Source organism: Amblyomma maculatum, chromosome 4 (assembly GCF_055883805.1).
Source record: "Amblyomma maculatum isolate TAMU_Amacu chromosome 4, ASM5588380v1, whole genome shotgun sequence".
NCBI lineage: Eukaryota > Metazoa > Arthropoda > Arachnida > Ixodida > Ixodidae > Amblyomma > Amblyomma maculatum.
Window position 1 is genome coordinate 201,049,521 of NC_139347.1, and position 25,945 is coordinate 201,075,465.

Below are 25,945 nucleotides of genomic sequence, written 5' to 3' on the forward strand. Positions count from 1 at the left end.
GGCCGCCGCTTCAAGGACGATACGCACTTGCCACGGTAAGCGCCGCGTCGACGTCTTTTCTCGCCCCCGGCGTTGTTAGCGTCGGTGACTCGGCGTTGCGTAAGCAGCAACGAGTGCCACATTGCGCGATCCGAGCTTGCCCTCGGACGGCTGCGCTTCAGCTCGATTCCCTGATCAGTGGGCGATGTAGTCGTTCTTCGAGATGGACAGCTGCCCAAGGACATACGTGTGCGGAGATTCGTTTCGATCGTCGGAGCCGGAAATTATCTCGTGCGCAAGCGATGATACAGGCCTCTAATGTCATGGTAGGCGGGAAAAAATAACGATTTTTTTAGTTTTACAAACTTTGTTTTCATTTGACTTTATATCGCAGTCACAAGTAAATTTGTTGTGCCCTGCACAAAGTCCGAAGCGTATAGTTTCGTCGAAAGCTCATTTTGACAGCTTTTTTTTTTTCCTGAATCCGCGTGTGCCAACTACTTTGTACTCAAATTCATTTTAATGACCTCAGTATAACTTCCACGCAAAACAAGCGGCCAATGTTGCAAACATTGCTTTCACTGTGCTTTCACACTTGCGGATCCTGCCGTGTTAATTCTCCTTGGCTAGTATTTCGCGAAGGCTTTCTTGGATTTTAATTCCTCTATTGCTAGGTTTAGTGGAGACGTTAGAGTATTTCATGCGCAGCAACGCCGTTTGCCGGATCTGCTCTCAGTAGCGAGTGTTGCAGTGGCGACGTGACAAAAGAATGCTTCGATGTAAGAACCGTCAGAAAATAAGATCTATTAGTCAACCTATTGACATGAGCCTATTTCCGATTAAAGCGGCTTTGAGCCAAAGTTCATGTTCATTGATGTTTGCCTCCTAGAGTAGGATGTAACTTTTAAAAGAAAGATGTCCCTTCAAAAGAGGCTGTTCAGCCACTGTCACTGGCCGGTTTCCATAAAGTCGCGGGTTAAGAAGTGCCGAACTTGCTTTCATCTGTCTCATGCTGCGTTGTTGCGCAAGCGGGTCTAAGGAAGTTGTCCATGACGTCATGATTGTCCGTCGACATCGTTGGCTCCAAGAGAGTCCTCTGAATTGTAAAAATTGCTTTTTTTTTTTCTTGATTTCTAGCCGACTGTAGGAGATTTACGCGCCTCCTCTTGAACGCACGCATACGCAAAACTATGATGTGATAACCATCTGCTGTCCATTCTGTGCCACATATGAATTTTTCGCTCAGCTTCGATGCCTCTTTTTGCTCAATAACACTAGCGGAATTGGCAACTGGGTGCAGCGCAAGATGACAGCCTTGAGCATTTACCCGTCGCGGCTTAGTATATATCTCGTAAAGGCCGCTAAGGAAGAGTGGCAAGGTCCGCTCAACTTACGTGGCGCCAGCCTGCCTGATTCATATCCGGGACGTGCTTGGTGACAAACCATTTGCAATACGCCAGGTCGGTAAACTATCTGCTTTTCGACGAGGGATGGGTAGTAACGACAGAGGATAAAGAGGTTACAATATTTAGAGCAAACCTACAACAAACAGCTGTCGTAATCTGTGGCCATTGCCTACTTGACAGCACGAACAAGTCATATTTCGTCACTGTGAAATATTTTCGTTCATTTTCATATGCTTGAAGCGAAAGGACAAGGTTGCCTTTATTGTCTGCCATGTAGCCTTTGTTTCAGTGCGCAAAGAATTGTAGCGCTGCCCATGTACCACACATGATAGAGGCTCTCGGTTTCGGATCCCATCGAGGCCATGTAGTTGCTTTAACGAGATAGCGTTAATGGAAATCTAGTGCCGGCGTTGGTCTAGGCGTCAACGTTGTGAGCAACAAGTCATCGCAGGTGGAGTGGTGTACGACTTGACTACATCACATATAAGAACGTTTAGAGGAGCTGACAACTCGGGTTACTGGTTTGAGGTGAGAAGGTGGAATAACAATAAACATTCCAGCGTAGCGAGCCAGACAGAAAACATTCAGGCTTCACAGGCACGTTCTTTCGGTTTGGGCTTTGTATTTCGAGTGGTAGCCTCGCTATTTTGTCATAGCCTTAAAGAGAGAGCTTAAGCGTTCCCATAGTTGTTTTTTTCTTCCACTCTGTACTGAATTTTCTCTATACCATAAAATTGTTACGCGGTTAATTTTGCGTTCGCTTCACATCAACTGAAAAAAAAAAATACAGACAATTTATTTGGTTTAGGCGACTGTTATCTTCTTTCATATGTACGTCACAAGGAGCTCCTTCTGCGACTGAGACTCATTTCTGGCCTGCATCGCATTTTTCTTTATATGTTGAAGTGCTAAATTCTTGCACTCCCTGGAGCCAGATCGCAGCGAAGCCATTGTCGCCGTCCGTTTAAACTTGTGTTGATAAAGGCGATAACGAATTAGCTCTTCGTACACGTCATCGTCACCCTAGACGGGAAAATCGTGTGTGCGCTTCTCCTTTGCATCGGTCTCCACGCCACCCTTCGCGTAGAGGCTCATTCCCATCTCCTTTTGCCTTCACGACATTCAGTGCTGCGGCGACCGAGACGTAAGAGAAGACCCCGACGGGATAGGTCTTCGGATCACTCACTCGTAAGAGAGTGGGTTGTAGCCCTTGTCTTTATATTTTGGCCGGACTCAGGGTTCGAAGCAGTGCCAAACCCACTAGGGGGTGTCAACCCCGCATGGGTTTTGTTTGATAATTCGATAATTTGGGCAGGTCACTAAGAATGGCAGCTCCATTTTATTTGTTTATTACTTGCTTAAAATCCCTACTCAAATGATGAGAAGACAATTGCAGTCCAGTCTGATTATGGCTCCGCGCTTAGCATGTACCTGAAATTAGTCTCCGAAATTGCGCTTTATTATTCTCTGCACATATATATTGAGAACGCATCCTTGTTGTTAACTCCTTTTACGAATGCGCTGCTTACCGTTTTTATTTACGACGAACTTCCTAGTTCGTCGGGTTTGGGACTTTGTTACGGAAAGGAACCTTTGAACTTATGTGCTACCATTCTGTTCTCAAACTTCCAAGTACTGGTTATCGCAAAAGAAAGTGCCAGGCAAACTTTGTTGCAGTCCTTGCCGTCGCACAATAATAAAATGTGCGGCCATAGTGCTCGGCGCTGCGGCATAGACTGCTGCACAGCTGGCGATGGAAGGCAGGGATTTACCGCATTCCTAATGATACGAAACAAATTGTATAAGGATAGAGAGTTGGGAGGGGGTACGGAGAGCGAGAAATCTACTATCCAACGTTATATAAAAAGGACCTGTCTTCGAATACTTGAAAAACAAATAAAGGCAAGCTTTGTTTCACAACGTCTGCCATCAAACTGAACCCCTGCCTCACCCCACCCTCCAATTGTTAAATTTGCGGTATATACTGAAAATTATGTTATATACTGACCAAAATGCAGAGAAAAGCAGTGCAGTGGTCTTTCTTACAGAAGCAGATACGTTCAGCAGTGACAAAAGGTAAAGTGCAACAGCTCAACCTGAAAATGTCGCATCGATGTACCTACGAGCAGATCTGTTAAAGTAGTGTTGCTTAGCATTCGTTTTCGTTTGGCAATTTTTTTTTTTTAGGAAAGTCATCAAGGCGCTTTTGAAGCGTGTAAACGTCGACAGCTTTGAAGATAAAGTGCCACTGGGGGCGTCCTTTGGGTTTCCGTAAACCTCCCTCCCTAACTCCCAATAAAGTTGTTTTCATTCGATAATTCATTCAAGTACAACATCGGCAGGCTTCATGCAGTGAACTGAACTAAAGTTTTCCTTCTCTTTCCCTTTCGCTCCCTGCATCCCCTTTCCCACGTGAAAGGTAGCAAAGCAGGCATAGCTTTTATTCTCTCGCTTCCTTCCTCCTCCCTTCTTCCTTTCCTCTCTCTCTCTCTTCCTCCGCCTCTTCCGTGGAGACACCAGAAAGAGATGTATAATATGCACAGATCCTCGTAACTAAAGGAAACAAACATCCATCTTGGATCACACGCTTACGTGAAACGCTTTTGGGGAAAACATTTGCATCCGCGTTGTGGCCTCTCAATGGCACGACTGTTTCAATGCCCGCTGAACTTCCAGGCGCATACCAGTCACCCCACATCTGGAGTTTTTCGCCAATATTAGTAGGGGTTTCATGAGGGTCTGTCGTCCAATTAACTATGCTCAAGATATTGACTGCTCCTGCAGAAGGACAAATTGTCGACTTTATGTTTTATGGCATGCTGTTTTCCGTTCACTACGTGAACATATGCAACTATGTTTCTAGGGACGTTTGCTGCATCAGAGCCGGTTGATGAGTTTGAACTAATTTACGAGAGTTTATGTTATGAAAGTTTATTAAAAGCCATATTTTTTTTATAGTCGTATTTCTGTGTTTCCTCGAAAATACATATGCGGTGTAACAAGATAGCTCACAAGAGCGCATTAACACGGACAATACAGAGAATAGGGACAATTGTTGTCTGTGCTTCTGCGCCCTTGTAAGCTATTTATTCCTTCCAAATTGACCGTATTGCTGCGTTGAACCGCCTAACTACCGCTGAGAAAATTCGACAATTGTCTGTCGAGCCTCAAGCAATTAAGCTGACTGCGCTCACAGGTAAAATATATTTTCTTCTGCCCTTGGAAATGTGGTCGCTTTATTGCAGTGCGACCTTGTGGCTGCAACACGAGAAAAGAACAGTTACATTTCGATGCAATTTCTTGCGCGCTCCTCTGGATATGACGTTGATGCTGTTGCCGGCGGAAGGGAGCCTGTTGTTGACACCATTCATGGGGGTTTCCCCGAGTCGGCAGCCGACTTACGGTACTTACGGTGTACCAATACGACATTCTACCACTGTTGGCGCTAGCGGCCTTGCAAGAATACAAATCTGCAAGCGCCCTAGCGTCAGTTCACTGCACGCCTCTGGACGTCACGCCAGGGTTCTTTGTTAGCTGCGGATGTGGAGAAATATTGGAAGAGAGCAACAAAATATTCTGCCAAATAGAGAAAAAGGGGAAGCTTTTATTTTTTTATCTTTTTTATTTTTTATTTTATTTTTTTTTTCTTGCAGGCTATAGACGGCTGCTGCGGAAACCGGTGCCAAAGAAATTCTCCCACGCGTCACGCTGTAGAGAATCTATTTCCAAACACCGTCCTCTATCATACTCGCGGAGTAACACGGTAGAAGAACGACAGGCACTCCGTCATGTTAGCGTCGGGCAGCGATAACTAGACAAAGGAGCTTCAGCAGCGATGGCTAGGCCGAGAGCGATTGGGTTTCTCTCGTCTCTCGTGTCAACATAATAGGTAACACGACCGCCTCACGCAGCCAACTCTGAAAAGAGGACGAACGAAATGGCGGCAAGCGAAGAATGGAAAAGAGACCGCGACCGTTAACTGAGGGGTTGCGCGCTTCGCGGCATCTCTTATAATTGCAGTCCGGCTGCGAAAATATCGCTATGATTTCAGTGATTCTGCGGCCATTTGACCCTGGCTTCTATAGTTAAAAGAAACAAATGACGTCGTAGTTTTCGCCGCCTTCTTATATCTTCGTTTCTCATTGTTGTTGGGTTTTTTTCTTTTTCTTTTTGCTTTCGCTTTCAGCTGCCACGCTGGGGTCAACGCGCGAAAAGACTTTTCCTCTCCAACGTCTCCAATGACCGTACATTCTTGGAGCTAGAAAGAGGGTGTGTACATCTGAAATTCCACACCACTGGAGGCAAGAGGGCATCTGCGAAGATCTAAAAAGGTAGGGGAGTCTTTTATGCTTTGTTAACCTTTCATATTTATTTTTATTTGAAATGAAGCAATCAGTTCGTTTCTGTGCTTCGTGGTTTTTCATTCTTCGCTTCTTTCTTTCAACCTAGTGGGTTCTTGATTGAAAAAATACACTGCGCTAAAAAAAGAAGAAGACTAAACACTTAGAGAACTGGATGAAAAAATGCACTGCGCTAATAAAAGACAAAGACTAAACACTTAAAGAACTGGATAAGCACTTGTCCAGTTCTTTAAGTGTTTAGTCTTTGTCTTTTATTAGCGCAGTGCATTTTTTCAATCACGTCTAATTACCAACTCGCCCAACTTTCTACCTTACTGTATCATTAATTCGATAGCGAAGTTATTTTTTTTAATTTCAACAAGCATTTAGAGCAGATGCGACTGGCGCCGGATGCCAGGATTGGTGAACGCGGTCTCGGATGTCACTTGCCTCCAAAAAAAAAAAGAAAAAAAAAACTTCGGTTGGACAACGCAGGTGCCGGCTGACTAATGACACGAGAGCGAAAGATCGCTCACCAATACAGAAGAGAAGTGGACCAAGTATGACGCTGACATTCAATTTTATTTCGAGACAGCACGCAGGGATTCAAACACTTGAAAAAATGCTCTGATTTAGAATTTATCTGCAAGCTGAACGCAGCAAGAAAGAATTTGAGCGTGAAAACGCTCTTAACGTTCTTATAATACACATTTCTTCGCTGACCAAATAGAGAACAATGTTCCCTATAGTGAAACATCCAGCCGACGCGAATTCGTGGCTCTTGGTTTAAAAGCCAGAGCGTCTGACCACCGTTGACGAAAGTGACCATATTTCTCAGACCTAAAAGCGGGACATGAAAGTACGGGGGGGGGGGGGGGGGGGGGGGAGGGGGTCATTTGCATTACACGACATGCAGTTTATACATGCTCTTTTTGCTCTCATATGTAGATTTAACTGGCATACGCAATGGTCGCTTTTTCTCCGCTCCTGCGCCTTGGGGCAGATAAAACGTGCCAGAAGGTCAAAATTAATCGAGGACTTGCTAAGACCTTGCTTATATTTTGGACTTTTCACAGGTTAGCTCCTCTGCAACGCTCAGAATTGCAGAAAATGCGGACATTACACACGCCAGATTTCGGTGGCTAAACATCATGCAGCATTCTTTTCCTCCAGCTTTTTCCAGCCTGGTACAAACTACACCTAATACTTCTGGATTCAATGTATATTCTTTCAGCAACCTCAATTTTTGCATCTTTCAGCAACCTCAATTTTTGCATATGTGCGCGTGGTACTGTTAACACGTCATGTGAACATTCACTTTGAGCAAATAAGTGTCTTCAAGTGCAGCTGTACCTTCTGTGGAGGCTCAAGCTTATCCGTCAAAGAAAATTCTTGCATCTGTATCTGACAAGCACGTATAATGCTCAGTAATTGTTCTCATGTTGTCGCAAATCACATCATTCGTCTCAAAGTGCTGAAGCACATATCCACCCACTATTCCTCGACCGACTTCTTCTAGCTTTACCCTTCATCTCGTTTTTCAGTCGTGACATACGTAAAACGTTATAGGATTTGTCAGATAAAGCGTTCGACAGATGCACTGATCGCTCAAGTTTTTACTTGCACATCTCTAAAGGGCCAGTGCTGACTAGAGACAGGCAAACAAGACACTGCTGATCTTATCAAATTGGTTGCGCCATCGTTCGAGGTAGAACGCAGCCGTCTGATAGAACTTTCTCGCAATTCTGCTACCAATCTTCTCAACGCGCACTTGATGGCGAAAATGCCTGATGACGCCTGTGTTGGACTTTGAACCGCAGCTGGTTCAGGGCTTTGTGAACTTCCATGGCAGTCCTCGAACCTCCTTAATCTGCAACACAGTCGCTTGAAGCATGCCAGCCTTGACCCTGTATAGAAAGTAGCCAAAGCCCCAAACTAAAATTTCAAAACGACTTAATCAAAGAGAGGCATTTTTCTACAACAAGAAGAATTACTTCAAACCAGAAGATGAAAAGTTTCTAAGGTTTTGAGCTGCAGTCCATCGACTGAAAGCTTCGGTTGTGGCGATCGTATGATATCAAAGACACCTCTCAAAGCAGTAAACTCCTCGTCGCCAGCACCTTCTCCCCTGAAAGACTCTGGCACTGGAAGATGCAGCAGCTGACATATACTCCTTGCGCTTCTAGATGCTTATATGTGTTTTAATCAGCACGTCTCCTGTGGGAGAAAAGTCTGCTCCACATGTTTGCAGCGGACGTCGCATGCCGAATTCGTTTTTTTTTTTTTTCAGGAACGGGAACTCCTTACATAGTTCTTCATTGAGTTCACACTTCCATTTAGGTATTGTCGTGGCGTGGCGAAGAAGCATTAAACCATCAAACGTAAGCATGGGGCCTAAACAGAGTAGGCAAACGAACACGAGAAAACGAGTTTTGGGCCTGACCTTAACTTAGGCTCCTAGCTTGCCAACACAAGTTTCTCTCGCTATCTGATCTAGATAGACTGATAAAGATGCACTCAATAGGCGAATCGAATGTGGCAGTGTAGCAAAGACGGGACAAAATGCCAGCATGCTGCCAGGACAGCGGAACCACACCTACAAAAGAGGGACATGTCCCGCCTAATCGGGACGGATGGCGAATGATGCTGATGCTTCCTGCTCTTCAACTAGTGGAATCCGAAATGGTTATATTGCAGTCACTGTATGCGAACAAAAATATATAATATTAAGTCGCTTAATTTATCGCGAGGAAAAGCTACCAAGTTCAGGAGCTAGAGTGCAGTTCGAGCCACACTGTTTACAGCAGTATAAAGTAAAAGTGAAACTACAGCATAACATGAAAACACGCACAAGGAAGACAAAAGGGCACGAGGCTGACTAACAACTGATCTTTAATCAAGGGCGCAAAAGAATATAAAGGCGAAAGGGAAAGTGGGCGAGTGGCGGTAACACGAAACACATTCAGCCAGAATGAAATAGATGAAGCCAGCGCCACGGGACAAAGCGAAATCAGACACAGAAAATGAGTGAACACGGTTGGTGTAAAGAGCCAACCCGAAGGGATAAAAAGTGAAAACCAGTGCGAGATGAAAGGTGAATGAAACAGCGGCTGCGAGATAACAGAAACACAAACAAGAAAAAACAAGGAAATTAGGGCGCTGAAAACTTATATTCCGAGAAACTTCATCTCCTTTTCGACGAGCGCACGGAGGTGGTGCTGATGCAGGTCACCTCGTAGTCATTAATTGCCGCTGCTTCCAGCACTTCCCGCGTTCACTGCTCGCTCTTTCTGGCCAAGATGGACGACTCGTGCAGGAGTGGGGCACATCAGGAGGGTTCGCAATGCCTGCAGTGCTGAAATAAATCCCCCCCCCCCCCCCCCCCAAAAGCGTTATTGGCGTACCTTGCGTGCTCCGTCGCTAGTCTGTCCTATGTACACCTTACCACACGAGACGGGAAACCCGTACACAACACCCACTTCACATTCCGTAAACTGCTTCTGGGGACGCGTATCACACATGGGCTTCTTTTTAGCGTTCTTCATCTTCGAACACACAGAAAGAGTTTTTTTAGAGGCGGGAGGAACCACCTTCACCCCAACTCATGCGGCTATCCTCTTGAGAAAATTACGAGAATTGAGCCTAGTTGGTTATTCATAGTGGTTCACCGGGCTAACACAAGAACGACAATAAACACAACACCACAACATCACATTGGGCTCCGTGGTGTTGTGTTTATTGTCGTAATTGTGTTAGCGCGGTTAACCACTATCGTCTTGAGATTGTGGGAAAAGCCCGTGTATATACGGCATCTCCGCAATAGGCTTGTTCGAGCCTGCTTCCTTGGAAGGGAACTTGCTGGCCTTGAACTTCCGCAGCAGCGTTTCACAAAAAGCAGATATGAGCGATGCAGGGAAACCGGCGTCATGGAGCCGGAGATCTGAGTTGTGAATCATTATGCCATTTGGTGCTCACATAAACGCTCTAGGGTCGTGGACAATGCCGCCGATGCTACCCATCGCCAAACAATTTTCGGGTGACTAGAATCAAACGACAAGGGCTGCTTTCTAAAAGCACGGGCTTCATACCTCTATCAGACGTGCTCTTCAAAATATTTCAAAACGAGATCGAGGAAACGGATACGGATACGAAGCGGATACCTTCGACATGTATATGAAGGTAGAAAATTGCATTTACCAAGTGTTCCTTTCTGACGCAAGGGCACGGAATGAGACCGGACTCTTGTACGTTTTGGCTCTGAAAAACACAGCGCGTTCCGTTTTGTTCCCTTCCCTTGAGCGGCCAGCTTGCTGACGTTGTTAACTTCTAAGCAGTTCACTATGACCACCTTTGCAATGCACGCCTAGCTTTTCTCAAGTTAGCAGTGACGAAGTTCTTGCGGATGCACCGGTTGCTTTTTTTCCATACTTTCCCGCATCAAGGACGACAAAACCTCCTTCCTTCTCTGAAAGGCACAACCTTAACCCTTTCCACTCATTCACAGTGGCTGTGAAGCGCAGGACTTGCTTAGCGCTCCGCTGTCGAGCAATACAATTCATACCCTCATCAATCCCACGGCTTTATGCATCCTCCATCGCCTTTGCGGGCTACTTGCCTGACCAGGGCTACCTTTTCCTCCGTGTGTAGACGCGGTAATATGAACCAACCAGCTCAGATCCAGGTCGTCCTGCGGTATACAAAAAGTATGCGACAATGTGTGTGTGTCTGTGTATGTAACATATAAAAATGATAAAATTCTCATGCTCTTCTAGTTTTATTTATATATTTCTTGAGGAAGGCAGTGGGCTCCTGCCGAAGCGTTGACTAAGTATAAAAATAGAAGCAATATGAAGCATTTCTTTACTTGCGCATACATCTAGCAACCAAATACGTCGGTTTCTTGTACTATTTTACCCTGAAGTAACAGATTAGATTCAACTGGTTATTAGCGCGTTATATTAAACTGAAAACCAAAACCTCGAGTCGGGAAGTTGTAGGCTGAACAACGACATCGCAGAAAGTGCGTATGAATTTTTTTATTTGAAGTAATTGTACACTTTCTGAGGGGAAAGGGGGACGAAATCGGTGTCTTTTTTTCCGATACCTTCAGATCAGAATCCCATTTCATAAAGCTACCCGCGCCTCAGGGGGCTGCGAACGAAGAACGTCGTTGTACTGGCGCCGCAACAATCGATATGTACGAAAAATGAGCCTCTTTCTTGCCAGCAGTTTGCTGTGCGGCTTGCCTAGTGAAACGATAACTCCGCTGTAGTATCGTGTGGCAAATATACAAGTCGCAGTCCTGTAGTGTAGACCCGTTAGGCCTACACGTCTCCGCTGAAAGCAGTTTATTTAGTGTAATCGTGACAGTCACTTCTCATTCTTGACAGGTAGTCATGCATCTAAAAAATAACTTATTCGCTTGTGTATGGTTTCCGTCTTTTCCCTGACGCAAGCCAAGCGGGGAAGTGTCACCCACATTTTGGGTGAGAAAAAAAACGGCAGCCAGTGGCAATGAGGACTTTTAATCCGTCACCCAAGCCCGTAACCTTAGCCCTATGTGCAGCCTTGCTGCGCTATTACAGCCTCTATATTTCTTTTTAATTTGTAATCAGATCAAAAAAAAATCAGAACACGCAAAAGCGAGAGGGAGCCCGGACCAGCAAAGCCTTGCCGTTCATATTCAGGATAACTGAAAGAAGCAAAGCGCCTGGAACAAAAGAATGTATGATTAGAAAAACTTCAGCGCAAATGAAATAGACCGAAAGTGAAAAGAAGAAGGGACAGGAAAGAGCGCTGCTGACAACTAATCTTTATTTTATTGAGTTTTTGCTCAATCAAGATTAGTTCTCAGTCAGCACTCTTTCTTGTCCCTTCTTTTCGCCTTCGGGCAATTTCATTTGCGCTGAAGTTTTTCTAATAATTATGGACCAACTAACCTAACAAAAAGTTTTACTTCTGAAGAATGTAGTTCCAAGAAAAACAGGGATTTAAAAGAATAAAAAATAAAGAAAGAATAGGACGGCATAGTGGCGACACGCAGCCTTGCACGATGCGCTTCGCCATTGTTGTGAATGCTCGTCCCCGATGAAGGAGAAAGAAGAAAGCCGCCATCTGCGTCAACGGTCAGACTGCGGGCGTGCATTTGTAATAAGGCGGCCGTACCGTTACTCTCTATCACTACAGAAATTTCTATCGCTAATGCCAAATAGGCCTTTTTGATTAATGCTCTCAGTCGGTATAGATTAGCTCTACCAAGGTTTACTTAGCAGTATGACTCAAAAAGACTGTTCACCTAAAACAGACGTCGTTGTAAACCACAAACATCAAGTTTTCCTTTAAAAAAAAAACATATAAACATCTATATACAGAAGCATTTCAAAACGTTTTCACTCAAACGAAGAAGTAAAAAAAAAATCTGCAGATGCAAGCTTCAGATGTCATACGAGCGTGTTGAAGCCCACGCAGCTCTTAGTACCCGGAGCTCTTACTCCGACTCCTAAAGCTCTCCAAAGCATGTTTTTACAAACTGTCCCAACGTTATTTTCTCGCTTCTTTCCTCAAGAGTTTGCCACCGCTACTACCGCCTCGCATGCATCTATGCATACATCTATGCATTTATTTATGATTGCGCCCACCATGCCTGCATGCATCTACGCATGCATGCATGCTTCACCAGAGCATGCATGCTATCCGCGAAATGCTCACCAGGCGATATGAAAAAGCGCCTCCTCGCCTCGACCTTCTTTCGACAGGCGGTCGCCGCGATGCCTGCGCGCCCTCAAAAAGGAACCGCCCTCTCGTTGCGCATATTCATCGCGGTTTCAAGCGTCCGTTGTTCGGAGCTCGATATCACATTACGCCCGCGTCAAATCCCACTGCGGTGTATCTAGGTCTCTGGGTCACGCAACAGTGGCATCACTTTGTTCGCTACGTGCAAAACTTTGTCTCCGCTGCGCTCGCTGACAATCGCCGACCGGCAGCGTTTTGATACCAGATCTGCGTAGCGTTAAAATATCGAGGCATTGTCGTTCTTCAGAGACGACCGACAATGTTTGTTCGACCGGGCAATCGCAAATGTCCGCAATGGAATTCTTTTCGCGACAAGGCTGCTGTGCAAAGGTCGGGTGTTCTTTGCGAAGGCACTCGCAACTTCAGTTCTGCAGAGCTTGCAACCCTCCCTGCTAAGACTGACTTCTTATACCACTGTGTGCACATGCGAGCGCGGTCCTTGGTTGGAATGACAAATTGGGGAACACTATCGTTAATGGCTTCGACTGGCCGCCGCTTTTGCGGCTCTACATTTGCGTAAATGCACGTTGCTACTGTATTGACATTTCGGCCGTGGGACCGGCTTGCGTCGGAAAGCAACAATACAGGCAGTGTATTATATACCTCTTTTTTTTTAGTGGTCCTTCTTTTCTGCGTCTGTACAATTTTCAAACCTTTAAAACTGAAACTAAAGCAATGTAACCACATTCTTAAGAAAGACTGGACCCCTGTCGAAACGTCGACGAAGAATAAAGTGTTAATCATCTTCTCTATTTATTTCCTCTGCTGCTAAGAACGTCTTTCTCGCAAGCATATATATATATATATATATTAAAGAGACGTACTTGGTCGCTAGAGGTTATGCACAACTGAAAAATAGCTTCATACTGTTTCCAAGTTTATTTGGAGTCGACGTTTCGGCAAGAACCCTGCCCTTCTCAAGACTGAGGGTACATGGTTCTTGTCTGTCTTCGTATAGTGTTGCCAACACAAGAGGTGATAGAAACATAATATGGCAACATACAGGTGAAACAGGTGCGCACGCACAACACACAAACGCGCGCGCGCGCGGAGAGCGGGGCAGGTACAAAGGGTCATCCACCGGAGGCGCCGGCCGGGAGTCAGATGTATACAATACAGGCAGCGGCGGAACAACCTCAGGAGAGAGAGAAAAAAAAAAGGAAAAAAAGAAGAGGTGGGGGACGGTGTTTGCTGCAGATGGTGAAATAATTTACTCTTCTCGCTAAAAAATGAGAGCGCCAAGCGTGAAGGAAGGTTTTGCGAGAAGTGGCCGACTAAGAATGATGAGCGCGTTCGATTTGAAGATTTGAAGCCATCATCTTTTGGCAACCATTTATCCTGCTTCACAATTTCCCTCAAGCATGTATGCGTTGTGCAGAGTTATGTGCTCGGGTGCCGCTCGACGGACCCTCGACCGCATCAGCGCCCGCTCCACCTAGGGAAGAAGTGCCGCTGAGAGGATTAAGGAGTTTAAGGACGAATAAGACTGTTTATTTACACATTTGACGAGTCATTCAAGAACACCGATGCCCGCAGAGTTTTGCGCGGTTCGTACTCCCTATAGGCTCCCTAGGAGGAAGGGCGGGCATAGTCGAGGGAGTGTCCTGATCATTTCAATATCGCGCACTTACACACACTTTCACTCCTGATGAAACACCCCGAAAGCGTTCGGAATTGATGGCGAGGAGGAAGTCTTTGGGGCGGTAAAAATGGCGGCACAAGAACCGCCCAGTGTCTTCAAGTGGTTTACGTTTTGGGTGCACACCTGCGTCAAAAAAACCGGCGTGCGCCGTCGGGGCGCGGAAGGAGATATGTAGCCGGAATCGTTCCTTTTGTCCCTACGTCCAACTACCTAGAAATAAGGATGGGTCGCTCCGGAGTGAGCTGCATCTTCGGAGCCGCTCCTTTCAAACAGCGGGTGAGCCATGCGGCTCCGCAAAGTCGGAACCGGATCCGCCGGAGCCGTCGCATCCGGAGCGGTCGGATCTTTCGGAGAGCTGGTTGCTGGTTGCTGGTTCTCTCGTTCAGTGAACCTCACAGGCGGGAAGGGACTTTAAGACGGGTGCGACTTCCGCGCCATCTATTAGCGTTGCGAGAAAGCAACCGCCTGCCCTTTCTCGCTAGATTCGCAATAATTTCCTCGCCCTCGGCTGTCTTTTGAACGGAGTGCACCGTTCTTTTAGAGAGCGAGTGAGGTGGTTCTTTTATTCAATCGATGGAGATCTGCTAGATGGCTGGAACGGAGGTTCTGTTGAAAAGCCGGTTCTCTCTCTTTCAGTGAGCCTTGTCTGTCGGAGCTGGGTGAGATTTTTCAAAAAGCAAAGCGAAAAAGCAACTATACCGCCCTTCCTTGTCAATGTCACAACCAAACCATTTCCTTCGGATCATCTCGCGGGTACCGCGAGCGGACTGCTGCTGGTGCCCGCCCGCACACTCTTTTTTTTTTTTTTTTGGCTTGCAGTTTTGTGGTTTCGTTCTCTGCCGACGAGTGGGGGCCGGTACTCGTACTCGTCTGCTGTATAAAGTGGTCCGCGGCAATCCCTTTGGCTCTGTTTGCGTAATATAGTGTGACACCCGATGCCACTGAAGGGGGGAGTAAAGGAGCCTTAATTGGCAAATAATGGCCCTCGACGCCCTCGAGGCCGGGCGTGAGGGGATCGAGGCCAATGTGGTCGTACTGCAAGAGTGCGCAGTGCGCGGTGTTTTTTTAGTTTCCGGAGTGGAGCCATGCTCAGGAGAGAAGAGAAGGAGAGCGAAGTGGTCCGAATGTTCGACGTTCTTTCGTAGCACCTTCCTCAGTCGTCTAAACAGGCAGAAACCGCAACTGCATATAATACAACAATCTAAACGATATCACTCAAGCCTGCAGACAAAGAAGGGGGCATAGTAATTTTGCATACAGAAAATTACATACAGGAAGGAAACCGCCAACTTAATAATACCGAATTTTACAAACCCCTCCTTTGCAGACCCTACCGCCGAACATCAAAATACTATAACGACCACTCTAAACCAACTAACCCAGGAAGGAGAAATAACACGTCGAATAAACAAGGCGATTACAGTAGCCAACCCGTCTCCACGCCGGTTCTACATGCTCCCAAAAGTCCATAAAGAAAACAACCTAGGTAGACCAATAATTTCCGGCATCGGCACGCTCACGAAACCCAACTCCGCTTTCATGGACTCCCTAATCAAATACATACCCCTCACTCACCCGTCCTACATACGCGATGCCAGCCACTTTCTCGTTAAGCTAACGAAAGTAAAAGTTCCCGAAGGCGCGACTTGTAACCCTAGATGTGGTTTCCCTCTACACTGACATTCCACGCGATGATGGCATGCAGGCCCTAGTCCCAGCCTACGAAAAACACAGCAGCAAAGATTCCCCTAGCCCGAGAACAATCATGACACTCATCAAGTTAGTATTGGAACTGAATTCATTCGACTTTAATAATAACTCTTACCTCCTAGCGAGCGGCACGGCCATGGGAAATAAAATGGCACCAAATTACATCAATATATTTATGCATCATATCGAGTCAAATTTACTTTCCTCAAATTCGTTTAAACCGGCCTTTTACAAGCGATTCTTTGACAACATATTCATGATATGGACAGACACAGAAAACAACCTAAACCAGTTTATTGCGGCATTCAACAACGCCCATCCAACTGCATATTTCACACGCACCTACTCCGCGCATCAAATAAATTTTCTGGACCTCACGATCCAAGCAGAAGGGGGCACACTATTTACTAGCGTCTACAAAAACCCACCGACAGACAACAATAGCTTCATTTTAAGAGCTGCTATCCACGACACTGCAACACATCTATCCCTACACCAAGCCCTTAGATTTAATCGCACTTGCTCACGCTGTGAGGAACTTCAGAAAAACGCCTACCGCCTGCGGATGGTCCTTAAGAACCAACACTATCCGGCTCCCAATAACAACGACACTATTATTATGGTTACCAAACTAAGTCGTGAGAATATTGTCAGGAAAAGTCAAATTGCACCTCCGAATTCTCACCCCTCAAACCTGATTCTAAATTTCACAAATAACGCCCCTAACATCAACAACATTTTGAAGAAGCACTTTAATACTATTGAACAGAGTTACCGACTCTCCAAAATTACCCCAAATTATCCACGGGTAACCTACAGACGGCCCAACAATATACAAAATAACGTAGTTCACACTAAATTAAACAAACCCCTTTTCGCAGGTTCCCTACCTTGTGGCAAAAGTCGATGCCAGCTGCACAAACACTTGCAGGCAACAAAACAGGCTAACAGCACCCATTCAGCTTTCAAACATGACAATAAAGAAAGCCTTAACTGCGACTCGGACAACGTTGCATACCTACTGGAATGTGGCTACTGCCAGATGCAATACATAGGTCAATCCCACACTCCCTTCAGAATCAGATTCAATAACCACCGCGCACACACCAAGTCACTACCTAACCTTCCCCTATCCAAACACACTAATCAAACAGGTCATGAATTCCAAAAGTTAAAAGTTACTCTACTACAAAGCAACTTCAGAACTAATCGTGAGCGTGAGCAACGCGAGTCGTAATTTGTCCATAAATTTAATACAGTGGATTGCGGCATAAATGAACATCCGGGAATCCTTTCGGCCCTTCGGGGTCACTAACCCATCGAATCATTAAAAGTAACGGATTCACTTTGAAGATAACCTTAGACTTGTGCACCTGCATTTAGTTAACTGCCTTCGCGAAGAGAGACAGCCGGCGCCGTCGTCTGGGACCATAACGAGAGTGTTTTGTCCATTTTCCCCCCATCCCCCCCCCCCCTTTTATTAGCTTTTGGATGCAAATCCACGAAGGTGCTTGTGTCTGCAGAGCAACTGCACACATATCTTTGACCGTCCCACAGCGCTTCCTCCACGACAAGCAAGTAATAATTTCTTGGCGAAAATCTTTTCCTGCGAGTTAAAATCGAATCGCGGGACAAAATCACAAGAATTGATGTTTATTAATTGCTACATCTCTGCTACACAGCAAAACAGATCTACCACTTACGTGTACGGATATATGGAAGCTGTAATACCATAACATTTTTTTTATTAATCTGAGATCTCACGAGTGACCAATCACGAAATGCGGACGGAACAAAATATTGCCAATGCAGAGACGCGTCGTTACAAAAAGGTAAGGCGTGCTTGCACTGTTCACATTACGCTACTTGCCATAATCCTGGCGAGCGGGTTGTGCTGCATAGAGCCATAAGCCGTTACAAATTATTGGAAAAATTACCATCTCCTCTACTTATAATAATGAATGGTCAATTTACAGCCCCAAAACAATAATTTTATTATTTATGTAAATTAAGGGAATAATGCGTTGGATTAAAGATAATTTGCACATTACCTTGTGATGCCGAGAGAAGCTCAACTGCTTGGTTGCCTTGTCCACACAGCCTGTTGCCGCAGTGAGCGCATTCCAAGTTCACAGTGCTTTTCGTTTCTTTTTCGTAGCTAATGTAACGGAAGTGACCTTCGATGTTTTTGTCAATTCAATAACTGCTCGCACATATCATCATGGGCATATTTAGATACTTTTCGCTATGTGTCATAACCCCACCTAACAGCGTACTGTTACTATACCCTGCTGCAACCATGCCATGCATCCTGGATGCCGAACGCAACAATGCGACAGACCTCGAAGAAGGTCGGAAACTTCTGTCAAATCGTCGACCACGGCCATGGCTGCGTGTCTTCGCTTCAAAAAGAAGCGCCACCTACTCTCTCAGAGTCCGAACGCGGAAGGAAAACACAGCCTCGGCAAATGGCGAAGAACATATAGCGTGTTGTTTAGAGACTGCCTTTGTAGCCGATTTCGAGCAGCTTACCCGATTTCAGCCAAATTTCATCATCATCATCATCATCAGCCTGATTATACCCACTGCAGGGCAAAGGCCTCTCCCATATTTCTCCACTTAACCCGGTTCTGTGCTAGCTGCATCCACTTGACCCCTGCGAACTTCTTAATCTCATCCGCCCACCTAACTTTCTGCCGTCCCCTGCTACGCTTTCCTTCCCAAATTTAGGGTGGCTGCAACTTCCAAGCGGATGTTCCAGGAACGTGTGGTGTCGATGAGAACGTGGGGCTGAGGCGCCAGCTTCTAGTCTCCGGCAAGAGAACCACACTCACTAGAATGATGGAGCGCGAAACTTATCCCGTGTTACTGCAGTTGTTTCGTTTTTCTTCGACTGCATAACGCTCCTTTGCTCCTTGTCCGTCAAGAGAGGAAGGCCAGCGGGCGCGGCTACACGGGGGAAAAGCAGAGTTCGAATCCTGACTGGCGTGTCCCGCCTCCTCCGCAACGATGAGATTCCTGCGTGGTCAACAATCTACAGAAGTCCGCATAGCCGCAACAGCGTTCCGAGAAGCGAAAAGGACCTGTCTTTATACTTCTTTAGACGAACAGGAAAGAATACGCCATTCGGAGGAGAATGCACAATTAAAAAACTAGATAAGCTAAAAAAAAAAAAAAAAAAACGTCGTGCAAGGAAGCATCTGAGCGTTTTCAGCCATATCACAGTGTTTTGTGAGTAAACGGGTGCATAACGCAAGAGGGAGCACTGCTAAATGATGACACAGAACAAAAATAAGAAAAGAGGAAAAATAGGGGAGTGCGAGAGGACTGAAAAAAAAAAATGAAGAGAAGAGATGATGCAGACCTTCACTCACGCATTCAGACGCTCGAGCGCCGTGCATGTATCTCGCTCTCTCGCCCACACTGCCATTGTACTTGTAACTCTCAGCCCCGTTGACAGAAACGCGCTTAAATATACCTAAAACGTGCAAACTCACAGAAGGAACCCCAAAACATAGCGCGCGCATGTGCAGTAACTTATTTTCCAAGAAATACAGAGGGATTTCCGGGTACGCGCTTTGTCCGCCAATTGAGATCGGACACTCAGCGTATTGTAAGTAGATTCTTAGCATCAGCCACCCTAACCCCTCTTCCCCTGTCCATACTCAGGAGCTTGTACCATCCGAACATCCGGCGTACAAATATAGCCCGCGAAGCGTGATTGATGTGGGCTCTCGTTCGAGTGGAGCATTTAGCAGCACCCGAGAAAATTTAAGACAGCGCCTGTACTAGCTTGCTGACCCCGCGCTCTGACCTAGCAGCTAAGCCTCACATATGACATTAGCTCATGTGCAGTAGTCGATGCCCGTACTCGATACATTCTGCTCTTTACCAGAGTCTCATTTACCACGCGAAGTGGAAAGACTCGATAATCTGATGTAGAATCGAAGAGTGCATGCACCAGTGCAAACAAATCTAAATACAACCTTCGCGTACACTGCCCCTCATCGCTGACCTGCTGGTTCGGTCAGCGGGTTCTGGTTAAGTTTCCAAAACAATGAAAGCAAGAAACACGCTTAAAATCTACTATTACCGTAATACGCTGCGCTGCGTATTCACGGCAATCATGACAGACACACAGAAGAACGACAAGTTCGCAAAACTCTTCCGAAATGTTATTCTGTGTCTGTATGAGGTACTTCGCCAAAACTGCACGAATTTGCAAAATATTCATTAGCATGCAAAACCGACTCGCCTCTGTCGTAACTTTGAAGAAGAATCCGCAGCAGCTATCGAATGAAAGTTGTCTGTTAGGTTTTCGCCTTGTCCGTGTTGCTCTAATGCATTGCAGTCTGGTTAATTCTATCTCGGTGAATCAGAACCACCTGGTGTGTCCCTGTTGATAGCCCGCCTGTCAATCAGGTTCATCTTAAACCTCACTCCCCCTTGTTCGACTATTATTTCCGGTCTGTTTCGAGTTTGGATTGTCGACATTAAGCTGCATACATTTGAAGTACGCATAGCCAATTTTTCCCCTTTTTTCCATTTGCAGTGACGACGCGTCGAGAGCGGAGGCGCCGGTTGCATGGAAGGTTGGGCTTGTGTGCGTAAGGCGGCAGTTACCTCGCTGGCCATCGCCGTGCTCCTGGTGAGTGCGTCGTGCGGAGCGAGCGGGATATCGTCTACCGCCGCCTCGGGCACCAAGAAGACCGAGATATGGCAGATCGACCTGCTCCCTGGAAACGGAGGCGGCAACGGCGCCGGCTTCGGCCCAGTTGTGCCCCAACATCCACCGCCACCACCGCCACCACCGCCACCGCCGCCTCCACCACCCTCACTCGGTCACCACCACCACATCCACACACTGCCGGCAAACCACAGGGGCGGAAATGGTGGCGGAGTCCACGGCCTAGGGTTGCATGCGTTCTCGTCGGGAGGCGGCGAGTCGTTCGAACAGCCGCTGCCTATTCACACCATAATGCACACGCCGTTGCAAATGGTAAGTGCTGAACGAGCCCCAGCTCGCTTCCTTTTTAATTTTACAGGCATTTTTTTTTTCGCGCAAAGCTTTATAAGGAGGTGGATGTGTGCAGATATAAGCGATACTGTCGCCGCAGTAATGCTGTCGCAACAACGTTTTGGTGTTAATGGTAGTACATCAATCCTCACTGGAAACTCCGTGACCTTGTAATAAAATAGCAGTTTCCTTGTTAACCAGCTTCTATGGTCACGTTGTTTGGGACCGGTAACAAGCCAAACTGGAACGCTTGTTCCAAATAAGAATGAGGCTGTGTCACAGAGAGTGTCACTTCTTTGCACCCACTGGAAAAATTAAAAGCCTGGATTTCTCGTTTCTTAGTTTTTTGTCCCCACTGCGCCGTCAAGCTGTCCCAATGAAACAATCAATGTCGACAGAAATAAGAAACTACTCAGGAGTTCGTTTTTGAAACTTGATGGACGCATCTTATCACCGAAAGTATCACAAACCATTTTCCATCATCGTCGGCGACGGATTCAGCAAGTCATGGGCCCGTGAGAAATACCGCATTTCAACGCATGGAAAACTCAAGAGGCCGTTGAGCTTTCAGGAGACCTAGCTACTCCGGAGAGTTCACATTTATACGGAGCCGCATGTGATGTCATTACCTTGGTTTAGCATTACCGAACGGAATATAATTTTAATTATATACATATCTCCTCAGTCATCAGGGGAAAAAAATCAGCAAGCACAATTATCGTCGCTATAGCGAGATTGATGCTGCCACCAAATATGCTACTGTGCGCAGCAATTTAGGTAAAACTGTAATATTTTCTGAAAGCCGTAGTGTGTGTGTGGGGGGGGGGGGGGGGGGGGGGGCATGCAGATGGTCGAAGCAAAGCAAATTGGAAAGCACACTGCTGTCTGTGAGCTCGTCCCCCCTCCAAAAAAAAATATATATATGTGTGTGTGTGTGTGTGTGTGTGTGTGTGTGTGTGTGTGTGTGTGTGTGTGTGTGTGTGTGTGTGTGTGTGTGTGTGTGTGTGTGTGTGTGTGTGTGTGTGTGTGTGTGTGTGTGTGTGTGTGTGTGTGTGTGTGTGTGTGTGTGTGTGTGTGTGTGTGTGTGTGTGTGTGTGTGTGTGTGTGTGTGTGTGTGTGTGTGTGTGTGTGTGTGTGTGTGTGTGTGTGTGTGTGTGTGTGTGTGTGTGTGTGTGTGTGTGTGTGTGTGTGTGTGTGTGTGTGTGTGTGTGTGTGTGTGTGTGTGTGTGTGTGTGTGTGTGTGTGTGTGTGTGTGTGTGTGTGTGTGTGTGCGTGCGTGTGTGTAAAATCGAGAACATCGATGTTAGGCACAAAAGCAACAATGTTCTTCCATTCAAACCCGATCGTCTCTGGCAATATATGTCGCTAATGGCGTTCTTCTTGTGATAACGTAAAAAACAACGCAGGCAGAATGACGTTAAAATACTTTGACGACGATCAAGAGTTTTCTTACTATTGCAAGCGTAATACTGCCAGCAGCTTTGCATTGATATTCTTGTCTGCAAACAGATGGGGACTACAGTCCAATACCCCTTACGATTTTACCAAGCAATTTTTAAACTGAAAACGGCCAGTGCGTGCGGGATATAGCAATGAAGGTATTTTTCAGCAGCACGTAGCAGCATAATTTAGAATTGTATGCGGCAAAAACGGGCCCATGTAATTTAAGCAGCAATATGAGAGAGGCTAAAGCACAAAATTACGTTTCAATAACGTGTTAATAAGCTGAAAACAAAATTAGACATTGCCATGTACTGTAGACCTTAGGTGAAAGACAACTTAATTAAACTTATTTTACTCAAGCAATGTTCAAGGTCAACGACCACGAGTCATGCGTGCGGAGCAACTGATGAAGCAGGGATCGGTGTTCATATGGCATTCAGTGACAAGATGAGACATAGAAAAAGGGTTAAGCGTTCCCCAAATCCACGCACATGGGTAGACGGCTAGGACGATAAACGTCAGTTGTATGCGTTGAGTACATTTGTGATCCCTTTCCTTTTGTTCTTTGCGTATCCGAAACTAACTGTGTAGCAACAGGGGCAAAAGAAGCAAACCAATTTAAGTGCACAATAGTTCAGCTAAAATGAGGGGAAAAAACATTTCCGGTTTCCGAATAGCCTCGGAAGCCTAAACCAGCCACAACGATAGTCAGTGACTAATGTACAATATTGCGCCCTTTAAGGCAGAACAAACCGGCTTTCAAAAGAGAGTAGCGTGCCAGCACGCCTAGTTTCTTCCGACCTTTTATTTTGTCTAACTCCTTCTATCCAAACTAATCTCGAAAACTAGGCTGGGAATTTGTGTGCAATTGAGTTACATTACGTTGGCAACTTGAAAGATCTACCCGCTTCTTCGCTTTGCAAGCACTCTAAAGAAAGCAAACTTTCGTTTTCAGACGCTCACAAAATAAAAGTCAGGCAGTGCACTGTCGCACGAAATCCACTTAAGCTTTTCGTCAGCGCAGAAAGACAGAAATATGCACTGCTGAAGAGTAAAGCAGACGGAGTTCTGTACTGCCAGAAAATTACGCTGCAATCTAACGAGGCAGCAATTGAAAACACAGACTCGAACACTGCCGTTCTGATGCCCTGTGGGTAGCTCCAGTACTTCAATATATTTTATCCGGATTGGATTCTAACACCGGAGTTAGGTTCTAAGACCGGAGTTGGGTTCTAACACCGCTTCCGCCGGATCCCCAATGGCTATACAACCACAAAATTTCCTATGTCGTGGTTATCGTCTGTACAAATTATATATATACGCGAGATTTTTCAATAGAAAATTTGTTATAATAATCGCAGGGGGTTCATTCACACTACTTCTTTATCAAAGTAATTGAAGGATACAATCGGTTGACTGAAACGCACGTGTGTATGTGGATGGATATTTTTTTCTGGGCTGTAAATCCGTGTTGTAAAATCTGTGCGCTGTGTAGTAACTTCTGAAGAAGGCACACAAGAACACTGCAGTTAAAGGGGGTAATGGTGCTCATGTCGTGCGGAAGCCTAACACTGACATTTTTCCCCCCTCCCGCCCGACGCAGGAGCAAGTGCCTCGCTGGCCATCGAGCTCCTCTGACTGCGCCATGACCTCGAAGGACATGTCAGCCCTAGCGCCCTTCGTCGCTCTGATCATCGGACTGGCGGTGGCGATGCCCATGCTCATCGTTTTATTCATCGTCAAAATGTACCTGTGGACGCAGCTGACCGGAGGATCCAACGGCACCCCCACGGTCACCACTAGCGTTGGCGGCCGCAAGGAGGAGGTGCTTGCGCGCCGGCTGGCTGACGCTCTGCCCGCCTTCCAGAATGCCATCGGAAAATACGTCTTCGACGGCCGGTCCGTCGTAGCCTCCAAGAACATGACCACGAAGTCCATGTAGACATGTTCTGTTTCTGCAATCTGTCTTTTCTCTCACACACATAGTCTGTCTGCCATCAAAACGATGACAGCTTCTATCACGCCTGGCTAGTTTCTGGCCTGCTGCTATTCAGTGAACTATGTAAAAAGCCATCAATGGAGTGGCTTTGAGCATCTCAAGGAAGCGATGGCCGAAGACGGAAGAAAACGATTTGTACTTAAATGTTCTGCTCTAAATATCTGCGAGGAATGGCTAGTGGATTCTTGAGCGTAAAACAATATCACCGACTATGGAGGGGGAGGACCCATCCGCTGTTTCGACAGTCGATATTTTCTTCGGCACGTACAGACAACTCCTCATGCCGAAACGACCATCTCGACGAAGACAAGACCTCTTGTCGAAACTTTCTCCTAAAGAAATACCCTTTTTGTTTTTTCGAAGTTAGCTCCCTTAGCGTTTTTTTTTTCTTAGTTGCTTTCCGTGTTTACGAAGAATTCGGAGTTTTAATCTGCCTACACGTCTGAAACGTCCAGGTAAGCGAGATAGCACGTCAAATTTTGTCCGCAATATTTTCAATCCAAAATTTACGCGAACAGAAGCACATTTGTTATTTTAATGCCGGTTTAAATCCGATTGCTGCCGACTTCAGCAACCATGGCAGCATGACTACGGTCGCATGTCGGATCAACAAACTAACGTCGTATAAAAGTTTGTTGTTTACAGCGTTCAAACACTCCCTTAAAACCAAGGCATACTCTTCTCCGCGATGGCCACGGCGCAAAATGAATGCCAATGTAAAGATATATGTACTGTAAACACCTCGATATCGTCTCGACGCCGGCCTACATTATTGTCCTGATAATAGAATCGTTCCGTTCTCAAGCACTACGCCAAACCTGGCAGATAAGCCCCGTCAAATCCACTTAGCTTAGCTAGGTTAATGTTGCTTGTCGTTACTGAGGGTCCAGTGTTGCTATCCAGCGGTGAAAGAAAGCTCGATGCTAAGAAATGAGATTTATCGCTTCTGCATTGCACAGTACTAGAAAATGAATAGAAGGGTTGTATACTTTGATCAGAGATACTGCCACTCTCGACAGGATGCTGGACAGCAAACCTTAAATCGGCACAGAAAAACTGATACCGGAATCGTCGCTGGCAGTCATGTAGTGCAGGTTCTGAGTGGGCTTCATTCCCATGCGTGAAGCCTCGAGACAGTGACTTCGAGTATAAAACTACATTCATTTGCACCGGAGGAGGAAGGTGGGTTGTTTACAATGGGTCGTGCAGTTTTGACAGGTGGCGCAAATTTAATTTAACTCGTACGCATTAACTATTTATCTATTCCAGGGTATAATAGCATGGTCAGCACGTCAGTGAGCTTGAGTCGCTAGCCTCGTTCGCTTGTAAAACAAATATAATTTTGCATCCAAGACATACCCGCCGGAACTTCAAGGTACTGTGCAAAGTACAGACAAGGACATTCAACTATGGGCCGTCCAGCAGGCCCGGGGTGCGCTCGAAAAGCACAAGCCTCACAACCCACCACAAACGCGCCATATGAGGTAGTGCAGAGTAGGGCATAACTCCGGGTCGACGCTTTGCCAGTGTCACGACGCGGCTCCTTAATAAAGTTATACATACATACATACATACATACATACATACATACATACATACATACATACATACATACAT

General features: G+C 46.1%; 1 protein-coding gene across 3 annotated transcripts; it reads left to right on the plus strand.

The window, feature by feature from the left end:
* On the plus strand, positions 1 to 24,296 carry LOC146193985 (uncharacterized). Of its 3 annotated transcripts, none has more exons than XM_084600144.1 (4): positions 1 to 35; positions 5,572 to 5,716; positions 20,422 to 20,868; positions 23,933 to 24,296. In XM_084600144.1, the coding sequence occupies exons 3-4, from the start codon at positions 20,455 to 20,457 to the stop codon at positions 24,269 to 24,271; spliced, it is 753 nt and encodes a 250-aa protein (XP_084456270.1). In that variant the 5' UTR covers positions 1 to 35; positions 5,572 to 5,716; positions 20,422 to 20,454; the 3' UTR covers positions 24,272 to 24,296. The 3 variants fall into 3 exon arrangements, with proteins under 3 accessions (XP_084456270.1, XP_084456269.1, XP_084456268.1); XM_084600143.1 differs by lacking the exon at positions 1 to 35 and adding an exon at positions 5,216 to 5,274; XM_084600142.1 differs by lacking the exon at positions 1 to 35 and having other exon boundaries at positions 5,368 to 5,716.
* The last annotated feature ends 1,649 nt before the right edge of the window (positions 24,297 to 25,945 follow it).

Excerpts from the sequence above, each read along its gene's own strand:
- LOC146193985 (XM_084600144.1), top strand. The coding sequence starts at position 20,455 with ATGGAAGGTTGGGCTTGTGTGCGTAAGGCGGCAGTTACCTCGCTGGCC. Across the intron at positions 20,869-23,932 it reads TGCACACGCCGTTGCAAATG|GAGCAAGTGCCTCGCTGGCC; the intron begins GTAAGTGCTGAA and ends CGCCCGACGCAG.